This window comes from Zea mays, chromosome 1, assembly GCF_902167145.1.
Source record: "Zea mays cultivar B73 chromosome 1, Zm-B73-REFERENCE-NAM-5.0, whole genome shotgun sequence".
Taxonomy (NCBI): Eukaryota; Viridiplantae; Streptophyta; class Magnoliopsida; order Poales; family Poaceae; genus Zea; species Zea mays.
This window is the reverse complement of record NC_050096.1, coordinates 153,937,053-153,948,348: the sequence shown is the minus strand read 5'-3', so window position 1 is coordinate 153,948,348 and position 11,296 is coordinate 153,937,053. Positions and strand designations below refer to the sequence as shown.

Here is an 11,296-nt window from a genome sequence, read left to right as displayed (position 1 = left end):
TCCCGTTGCTGCTGCTCAGATGCAGCTGCTGTAGCAAATGGCAAACACCATGACAGAAATGCAAGCACAAATGCAACAAGAACGTCAGGAGAAGCGCCAGGAACGGTAGGAAATACGACAGGAAATGAGGCAAGAACGCCAAGAAATGCGCCAAGTATGGCAGGAACAACAACAACTACCACCTCCACCACCACCAGCTCCGCCCAGGGATAAGCACCAGGAGTTTATGACTCACAAGCCACCTACATTCTCTAACTCCGCAGATCCACTACAAGCTAATGACTGGCTAAAGTTCATGGACAAGATGCTCAACATAGCCCAATGTACTGATAGAGAGAAGGTGCTATATGCATCAGGTCGCCTCACCGGTCTAGCTGTGGATTGGTGGGATGCATATTGCGCTGCTCACGCTGCTGCCAACACCATCACCTAGGCAGAATTCTCCACTCAATTCAGGAATTACCATATTCCTGCTAGCCTTATGAAGATTAAAAAGAAGGAGTTTCTATCCCTCAAACAGGGAGGGATGACAGTAATCGAATACAAGGATAAGTTCATCCAGCTATCCCGATATGCTCCTAGTGAGGTCGATGATGATGAGAAAAAGCAGGAGCTATTTCTGGAAGGTTTTATCGGGCCACTACAATATCAGCTGATATCACACACATTCCCGTCCTTCCAAAGACTACTGGACAAAGCTATTGCTCTAGAAAACAAGAGGGATGAGTTTGGAGAAAAGAGGAAAGCTACTAACCATGGACAAGCTGGAAGTAGTTCCCATCCCCGTTATACTACTACTCAAAATACACCTGCTCGTGGCAGTGCTGGGCAACAAACTCAACAGACCCAATCTTCTCCTCCTCAAGCAAGCACTCCAGCTAGACCTGTTGCTCCTAATACATCCACAAACAGGTCATGCTTCAAATGTGGACAGGCTAGACATTATGCTAACTACTGTCCCAACAGAGCAGCTTACACCACTCCGGCTCCGATGAAGCAAGGTCAGGCCTCGGGAGGAAAGAGTCAGCCCTTATCCGTCAACCGGGGGCAAGTCCAACCATGTGGAAGTAGAAGTTGAATCCAGTGAACTCGAAAACCAAGAAGAAATGTCGGTTGAAGGTAAAGAAGCTGGTGAAGAAGTCAACGAGCAACAAGATTAGAGTATATGCATATATATACATAAATATATATATATAGGAAGTAGCATTTGTATGACCTAAATAATACCTTAGGTAGTAGCTAGTATTTTACTATTTTAGGAGTAATAATAAGGTCTATTTGAACCTATATTTTGAATAACAAGTTATGCATCATGCTGAGATTTTTGTTTGTGCATATGTTTTGAGGCAAAACTGGGATACATCCTTTTAATCTCGAGGACGAGATTTCTTTTAAGGGGGTAGGATTTGTAAAGCCCAAAATTGGTATAAGAGAAAAATAATAAAATAAATAAATAAACATATTGCTAGAATTCGAATACTGGATTTTTTTAAGGGGGTAGGATTTGTTGATGCACTTGATTAAGGTGTGAAATCCCCAACATGAATTTAAATTCGAATACTGGATTTTTTTTAAAATTAGGAAGAAGTTCAAATTTGAAACTCAAAATAGAAAATGAGAAAAGAAATTTGTAATAAAGTCAATTATTGCTAGAATCACATAATGGGAAGGATAATAAATAATAATATGGAAAACAGTAGAGTTTAAATTCACATTAGGATTATGTTTGATATTGGGAATCTGAAATTCAAAACAGAAATGTGAATTTGGTTGGAATACTTGAAATTTGAAATTTGGAAACAAAGCAGAAAAATTTATAAAAGAAAAGAAAATGCAAAAGCATGTTTGGGTCGTTTCCCCTTGACAGCCCCATCCCCACTCCCCATCCCACCCGACCCAACTCACACATGCCTCGGCCCAACTTGGCGACCCGGGCCGCCCATGCGTCCGGTGCCTGACCGGCGGGCCACTCAGCCAGAAACGTTGTGCGCATGTTCGGTTTCACTGCTGCTGGGGCCCTCCGGTCAGCCACACTCACTCTTTCGCGTCACCTACACGTGGGTCCAGCTGGTCATCTTCTTCCCTACCGATCGTAACAAACTCCGCGGTTCTCGCCAGGGGTGTCAGACTGGAGGTTGTCTGGCACGTGCCTCCTCGGGGTATATAACCAGCTCGGGTCGGGAGCTTCCTCCGTCAAAATCCGTGGGTGTTAGGGTCTATTCATGCGCAGAGGGTGAGAGATAGGAGGTCGAGGGAGAGTGTCACTGCCACCATAGATCCGACACGATTGAAGTCAAGGAGAAGCGGAGCATAGACCTCGCAGGGGAAATGGATGTGATTGTCGGGGTCTTGCGAACCTGTCTGGCTTATCGTCAAGCTGTGGTTTGGGTGGTGGTCGTTGGAATTCCTTGTCGGAGTGGGGTGCTCGCTGTGGGACCACCATTCACCGTGGCTGGCTCCCTCTCCCTTCATTACGCGTCGTACGAACCCTCCCTGAATCTTCGCTTTGTCGTTCGCATCGTGTTGCTCGTGTCGGGACCATGATGGGTGTTCTGGAGCACCAGATCCGGAACTCCGGTGATGGCCTCCACTGTGGGGCCAAGTGCCGTCGCCGCCTGGGTGGCCGTCGTAATGGGGGGATAATGGATGACCGTCGATCCTGTATCGTGCGGTGTAGATCAACCTACCCATCCTAGCACAGGGTCGATGGCTAGCATAGAAATGACCGGCCCACACAGATCCTAAAGAACAACCAGAGTACCAAAGGTCTTGGTCAAAACATCGACATTTTCCAGGGACGAACATCCTCAGGATGCTTGTTCTTCTCCACTAGATGTTTCAATGGCAACGACTTGAGGAATGCATGAAATGCAGTCAACAATGGTGTACAAACATCGAGAAAGCGATGCGGGAAAATATGTACTTGAGGAGGCTTCGCGGACTGAGGACAATGATCATGTCTCTTTACATGCCCTCTTGGCAACCACTCTCCTCACTTTTGTCTGGGCCTAAGGTTAACGATTTCTAAAGACCGACTTCTCTTAGGAATCGCTTTTAGGGAGTCAGGCTATCGTTGCAGTATAAGCTTCTTCATGGGGGAGCATTCCTACGGAAAAAGGCCACGGAAAATGGTCTCGAGGAGCCGAGAGGGCGAACCATCATCGTTCATAGGTTCTGGTCGTTCTTGTTGCTACAAAAGAGGAAAAAACAAAATTGGCAATAAGGGGGAATAAGGGAACACGAGAGGACGGTCAAGAACAATACCTCCCCATCATGGGCCTCGTAGTTGGCATCGATCTGCTGCAACATTGGCCCCAAAGCCCTTCAAAAAGCGTGAGACTTCCACATTCCCCACCATGAACTGCAGCCATCAGTTGTAGAAGTGAATGATAAGTCGACAAGAATAAGGATCTTCAGATCATCGAGCTGTGAATAGCACCGATGAGCAGTGTTCGAATCAGGAAGGTTGGCTCTGCATTCTGTCAGCTACTGGAGGTGAAAGTGGGGAGCAAACTGTCCAAGGCCAATTTGTCGGGACACAACGATGGGTTGGTAAGATTTGTAACCAGGCTTGATAATGCTTTTAGAAGTACTCATTCCAACTGGAAGGAAGCCAAGGCGAATCAGGAGCAAGTACAGGTGTCGAGTGCCACTGTCATCGGCAAAATTGTCTAAGAGCATCTCCAACAACAAACCCTAAAATAGAGTCCTAAAATTTGAAATAGGACCATATTTAGAATGTTTAGGGTCTCAAAAGAAATGTTTACTACAATAGTCAGGCTTTAAATAATGCTATTTAGAAAATAAATCATGATATTAGGAAATAAATGGTTAGAGATTAAGTGAAAATGAGGATAGGGCTCCAGTATATGGGTACTATATTTAGGACCCGAAAGACCGAGCACTATAACCATTTGATGAAATTTTATAAAATAGAGCCGCTGTAGGAAGGATGTTTTATGGTTTTGAGCCCTATATTTAAAATAAGACCATATTTAGAGCCTCTCTTGGAGATGCTCTAACCTGAAAGAATCTGGGTTCTCAAATTCGACAGGATCAGATTAAGGAAACAAGAGAGGGTTGTCCAGACCCTAAAAAAAGGTTTTGAACCAGCTAGTGGCATCCCTGGGATTCAATCTGTAGCCAGGGAGACTGTATAAGGCTTGGCCATAACTAGTGCACCTGATCTGTCTGCCAGACTCGTCAGGGAAAGAATTGTTGACCAAAACTAGAAAGTTGGGAATACATTGTTGAAAGTGCAAGTGAGCCCACAGCTGGATAAATGACCATGGGCCATCAGTCCTAAGTTTTTTACCACTAAGGTCTTGTTCGGTTAATCCCGTTACCTATGGATTGGACGGGATTGGAAAAATTGTGAAAAAATTTGACTTGCTTGGGATTTAAACCCACCCAATCCCACTCAATCCACATGGATTAAGAGCTAACCGAACAAGCCCTAAGCAGGCTGGAGGTGGTCATATGGAGGAATCGGTAAACCTCTCCTAAGAAAAGCTTTCCACGACTAATGGGGTTGCCCCTGGTTAAGTGATGAGCCAGGGAGATATAATTCTTTGTTGAAGCAAGGGAAGGGCCACAAAACATGAAGTGCTCAAGCCAGACGTTAACAAAAGTCGTATGTTCTTTTTCAAATACTAAACCTTTTGTTTTGGCATGCTGGGACATGTAAGCCCCCAACTGGTGCTATCTGTTTTGGACGAAAGTTGAAAAGGGACTTCAGACATATTGAAGGCAGAAGGGCTAACAAACTCAATATACAAACTAGTTGTCATCACTACATCCATATGGGTAGGGGTCATGGGTCCATGGCCAAAAAGGAAGCAATTTAGAGCATCAGACCAAAAATAACCAATGGTTTTGAGGAGGTTCTCATCCTTTTCAAGGGAGGATAACGACAGAGAAAGTGCATCGGCTATGCCATTGGCGTGCCATTGGGACTGATAAGTTTGGGCCACTCTTCTATACCAGATCACATAGCCCTTAGGTGAATTAGGTTAGGCTCACATAACAGTAGGACCAAGAATTCAAATCAACGCTTTTTCATACAAATGGGATGAATTTTGCCTCACATGCAATCAGATCTACCGGTTTTTCATAAAGGGGCCAAGACAGAGTGAATTTGGAAGAGAGGGATGGGCCAAGAGTATATCTGATGCCTGAAAAAGCGAATAAAAGGAACAGTAACAACGAGAAATGGAGGAGTTGAATCTTTTTACATTCAAACCAAATACAGCTGCATCAGCAACAAAAGGCTTCTCCATTGAACACTGAGAAACTACAAATCTAAAATCAGAGCCGGTTGAGGGGTTGCCTCTCCGCAAGGTTTAGATCACACCCTAGAGGAAGGTTTGGGACGAAATCAAGACTAAATACCAAACCATCGCTCATATTCAGGAAAGCACTTCAAAAACAATTTTTGAATGGCGATAGTGGGGTTTGAACCCAATTCCACTCTGGCTACCCTAAAGAACTATCGCATTTAATCCTATTGGCAACAAAGAAGGGAGAAGCCAATGCCCTGCCATCAGCTCTCAGTGGATCAGAAATAGACAAAACTCTTAACTAGGCAAACGGTAATTAAGCAAACGAGTATGATAGCCTTTATAGATCGATCCATTGGACGAAGGAGAGAGCATTGCCAAAAGTACTACTACTGCTACTAGGGGTCCTACTAACTACTCGACCTTGTTGCGCATGGACTAAGGAGACGCGTCGGCCTCATTGTCGTCGCCACTGCTATCGGTGTCGTCACCCTCCTCATCGTTAACATCCTCCTTGCCGCCGCCACTAGAGCCACTGGCGTCGCTGGTCCCCTTGCTAGCGATGTCATCGTCGTCGTCGTCGTCATCGTCATTGGAGAACCGGACGAAGAGGGGGCTCCTCTGTCGGCTCCTCCTCAGAGGACACATCGTCCTCCTCGCCCTCCAAAGACTCGTCGACTCCATCCTAGGGGAAGAGGTTTTCGTCGCTCTCCTCCCAGTCCTTACCGAGGAGGAGCTTGAGGTCCTCACCATCGGTGAGGGAGGCATCATCTTCGGACTCCACTGCGAAGTCACACTCCTCTGCATCCCAATGCGGAGGAGCCTCCTTCTCATAGGCGGTGACGGGGTTCCACTCTAGGGTCGGCTCCTGATCGGAGTTGTGCTCGAAGTAGGAGGACAGGATTCCACTCTAGGGGAGGAGGAGGACGAGGAAGAAGAAGAGGTGGGGGCATTACTTACAAGGGCAGGGCAGCACGTTGCGGAACACGACTAGGAGGGAGAGGCAGACGGAGAACTCGAGTTGCCTAAATCAAGACTAAGTAAAGAATACCGATTCTGTTGGGATTGGCTACACAATGTATCACCACTGCATGTGGACCGGGATGCGCATCAGACCCACATGTCAACCTCTGGGGCAGAATGCAGAGGATTTTGATTCCCCAATGAGGGGCTAGGGTAGAGAAAGAGGCAGCACTACGTCCGTTTCCATGGGTATGAACAGACATGTCATGTCCCATTAAAGAGACGCGACCGAACAAAAACGGGACGATGGAAAAAGAAAATTGGAGAACTCGGTGGTTTTGAAATTACCATTGTCGAAACTAGGGGCATGTGTTATTGCCGGATTTTAGTCGGGCCAGAGATGGGCCACAACGCAGAATGGACCACGAAGAGCGACCTGGAGGAGTAGAAGAACACCCCACGCGAGAACATTTCGGGCCAAGCAGCCATGAATTTAATGAAAATAAGTTAAACTAGCTTGAAAGTAGGAGGATAAAATTTGTATTTTACGCTATGGTTAGAGAGTCGTCGGGACTATAAATATGTGCCTAAAGTCATTTGGTAGGGTGATCGTAAATCTTCACACGTTTTGCGACCGCGGGCTTTGGCGCATCGCCGCCCTGTTCTTAGGGTTCTCCATGGGTAAGTGCCATGCCACCCTGATCGCGTCTTGCGATCAGGGTGGTGTTGTTCTTATTCGTTAAATCTCTGTGTTTTCTCATATTGGAGCATTTTTATGGCGAGATGCACTAGTTATCATAATATATGTAATGGTGTATCGGTAGAATCGTTATGTACATATGTTATCTTTCATTCATAAGCGATCTGTCTCCTTCTCGCGAGTTCCTAAGCGCGAGGGCGACATCTTGTTTTGTCTCCGCTTGGCAGATCCGATCTGTCACGGTTAGTCTTTGGTTTATCAAAGATCTGTTTAATATCCATACAACTAGGCCTTGCATGAGAGTTAGATGTTCCGGTGACTTGCCGGATACTTTGAATCGGTTTGGGCGGGGATTGTTCCGGGAATTGGCTCGTATCGGTTCTTAGGCCTCTAATCTTACCGGCACTCAGGTACCCATCACAATCGCTAGGCCTAACTATGTGTAGGATGTTCCGGTTGTGTGGTGAAGCTTTAGCCTTAGTGGGTTGGACCTGTCTGGTGTGGACAAAGCGAGGATTTCAAGGGCCATCGGCTCCATGCACCACTAAGGCATGTACCCGGTGCGAGCCCAAGGAGAGTTATCGGCTCCTTAAAGCCGATATGACCTGGGGAGCCGAACACAGCTCGGACTAACGTTTGCACATGTTTGTGTATGCAGGGAACCTATTCGGAGCACGTCAACACCTTCCTGATCGGGTATAGATCAGGTGGCACGCCAGACAAACCTTGAAGCCTGGCCGTACGCCAGGATGTAGACTGTTGATCGAGGGACCGAGGCCCGTCAGCCGTCTCGGCAGCCTCCCGGCTCTTCGTGTTTCCTGTCGTATCTCGTCGGTGTATTTTGGGTGGCAACATCAACACATGTGGAAAAGCTAAGAACTTTGGAATATGATCATAGCATTTGAAGAATTTATTTCAAGGAACACATAATAAAGTTGTTCAAGTAAAATTTATATGACCAAGAGTTAAAATATAGGTATGCTTTTTGTAAATTCATTTCTATGTAATACATTACGACATTTATATTGTTGTAGTTTTATTTTTCTAGTGATTTGAGGAGAATGGTCTTTATTCAGTAGTGTCGTACAAGGCCAAGTTTTTTGCCGGTACACGGCCGTGATTTTTGGTGAAGTTGCTGTTTTTGTTAGTGACGACAGGTGACAGGCTGTTTGGTAGAGCGTGGAGCTGGATAGGACGTACGTATAGTCCTAGCTACTAATGGTAGTTCTGTAGGTCACCAAATTTTGCACTAAAAAAAGTGAGGTGGCTGATGAGCTACTCAGTGCTAGGAATTAATACAGGTTTGACGTCTACATGCATACTGGAACTGCATATATGACTATATACATACTATATATAATGACAGTGCAAAGAATTTGTATTGTATTGATAAGTGATAATTCATATATATTGCATACGGGGATACGTATAAAAGCACATTTCCATGGTAAGGTTACAATTAATTAACCGGCGTGTTATGTACAAGTTTCATGGTAGCACGCTGTGTATTTTTGTACGCTTGGCAAACAGGAAGAACTCAGTAATGCATGCCTCAGCTCCAATGCAAGAAACGCGTCTAGCTAGTACTCGTCGTGGCGGCGGCCGATGGCGAGAGCCCTGACGAAGCAGGCGGACGCGCCCACCGCGAGCCCCGCGAACGCCGGCGGCACGAGCAGGTCGATGCCGGACCGCCCGGCCATCCGCGCCGGCACGCAGACGTGGTCCCCTCCGCCGTCCAGCGGCACGCGCACCGTCCCGGCCGCGCACGCCGCCACGGGGCCGCCTCCCGCCAGCGCCCACACGAAGGCCGCCTCCGGCGCGAACGACGCGACGGACACCGCGAGCGCGAGCGCCCCCGCCCACGCCGCCGCGTGCCGCACCGCCGGCGCCCAGTGCTGCCGTTCCCCGACGAGCGCCTCCACCAGCGCCAGCGGATGCATATCGTTCACCGCCCGCGCGCGTGTTGCGCCTTTGCTCGATCCTGGCGCTGGCGGTGCGGCTATATGGCTGTGGTGTGCTGTGGAGTGGAGAGAGCGGAGGTGGTGAAGTGGGTGCGCACGCACGTCGTTTCGAGGTGGAGACGTGGAGTACGTGGAGGGGCACCGAGCTAGTGTTAGGTGAGCTAAGGCGGGAAGTATTGCGATTCGTCTTCCCGGCTTTGGAGGCTGGCTGCTCCTCCTCCGTTGATTTTCTTGGGGGGTTGGTTGGGGCAAGACGGTGACCGGCCTGTGGGTAGAACAATTTCACCACAGTACCTGACGGTTTGTGCCATAACATCAACATTTAGATTGTCGAGACAACCATTTCGAACTTTTCTTTCTATGGAACCTACGTGCCAAGTTTAATTGTTTGGAAATGGCATGACCAGATCGAGAGATTAAAAAATGATGAAAAATTCGCATTTCCTGCGGTAGACGTATAAAATGTCAACTTTCTTCAGCCGGTGAGCATCGCATGAAAGCTTAGATCATCTCCAAGAGCTCTCTAAAAAATAACTCCTAAAAATCAGTTTTGAGAAGCACCTCAAAAAAATATTAGGGATGGAATTAACTCTTTCTCCAACACTAGCCTTAAAATGGATCAAAAATATTTTAAACTAGCACTAGTACAAAAAGGCTCAAAGCCTGCGGGGACGATATATTTTTACAGGCGGTTTCGGTTATCCACCGACTGTGTTATTTCTAGTGGCGGTTCCTTAAGAAAACCGCCACTAGAAATCGTATTTCTACTGGCGGTTCCTTAAGAAAACCGCCAGTAGAAATCCATGATTTGTAGTGGCGGTTTTCTTAAGGAACCGCCACTAGAAATACGATTTCTAGTGGCGGTTTTTTAAGGAACCGCCACTAGAAATCATTTTTATCCTTAATTTTTCGAGTTTTTCAAACGGCCTCGTATGACAAAACCACCAAACTAAAAGTTGTAGATCTCTAAAAGTTATGAAACTTTGTAGTTGACAACTTTTTTGTTTGAACTCATTTCGGTTCTCAAAAATTGAATCTAAGTATGTCAAATTTAAAATTCAAATTTTGCAAACTACCTCGGATGAAAAAAGTGTCAAAATAAAAGTTGTAGAACTTCAAAAGTTATTTATCTTTGTAGTTGACAACTTTTTTATTTGAATTCGTTTAGGGTCTCAAATAAACAATTTACACTCAAATGGTTGTAATATGTGGAGAAAACAACTACAAATTAGACACAAGACATGTCATAGACGGAGTGGTAGGGGAGGGTACGCGCGAGGGTGAGGTCGACGGTTCGAATACTAACAACCGCGTAGCGCGCGAATTTTGCGCGAAAAATGCCGCTACTTGCACTGGCGGTTTTATTACAGACGGGTGGGGTGGGCCTAATAAAAATAAATTTTTTAACTATTTTTAAAATATGTTTTATGTTTCCTGGAAACGATTTGCACTGGCGGTTTTATTACGTCGACCGCCAGTGAAAATCGATTTTCACTGGCGGTTTTATTACGCCGACCGCCAGTGAAAATCGATTTTCACTGGCGGTCCTCAGTTACCCGCCTGTAAAAATGATGATTTCTACTGTCCCCTAGCACTGGCGGTTACGAAAAACACCACTATAAATAGGTTTACAACCGCCACTATAAAACTTCTCTGTACTAGTGTAGGTCAAGTCAGCCTTCGACTCATATTGATATGTTTCACATTTGTATTCTCTTCTTCCGCGGCTTTGATGTCTCCAAGCAATTAAACATGTGCAGCCATCAAAGGTCGCTAGCGGTACACAGGCGGGCATGGCTAACATGTGAGAACCAACGGCAAACATGCTTTAGTGACAACAGAGGCCTAACCAAAGACGGAGGTCCAATGGCGGATCGTGCGACGATATATGTTGGATAGCGACAGCGCGCTGCCGGCGGCGAACGATGAAGTTGCGCACACAAGGATGCAGTGAACAGCAGCGAACGATGACGTTGTGCGCGAAGCGTCGGACAACTCGATAGATGTTGTAAACGACAACGAGGAAGAATAGGAGCGATGCGCGAGTAGACAAGCATCAAATGAATACGCGAAGCAGTAAAAAGGAAAGAAAATCAGCTCGATTTCGCGTGCGTTTGTGTTTCTGGGGAGCCCAAAAAATCCTTTTTCTAGCTATAAATGAGGGTGTTTTAAGGGCTATGAAAAAGTTGGAGGCATTTTACGGGACTGTTGTAAACAAGCTTTTGTGTTTTTCGAAAAAAAACTTGATTTAGGGGAGACTGTTGGAGACAAGTTATAGGGAACTTTGAGCACTCAGTTTCATTATATACAAAAGTTGTAACACCTCAAAATCCTATTTGTAGGATTTAGTAAAATTCTCTAAATATTAAAAAATGTGTTTTAATGAAGTTTAT

General features: G+C 46.1%; 1 protein-coding gene across 1 annotated transcript; it reads right to left on the bottom strand.

Moving 5' to 3' along the window:
* Positions 1–8,302: 8,302 nt before the first annotated feature.
* On the bottom strand, positions 8,303–8,912 carry LOC100281006 (thioredoxin-related). The gene has a single exon (NM_001153925.1). It carries the CDS (start codon positions 8,880–8,882, stop codon positions 8,523–8,525), a length of 360 nt encoding a protein of 119 aa, NP_001147397.1. The 5' UTR covers positions 8,883–8,912; the 3' UTR covers positions 8,303–8,522.
* Positions 8,913–11,296: the final 2,384 nt, after the last annotated feature.

Excerpts from the sequence above, each read along its gene's own strand:
- LOC100281006 (NM_001153925.1), bottom strand. The coding sequence starts at position 8,882 with ATGCATCCGCTGGCGCTGGTGGAGGCGCTCGTCGGGGAACGGCAGCAC.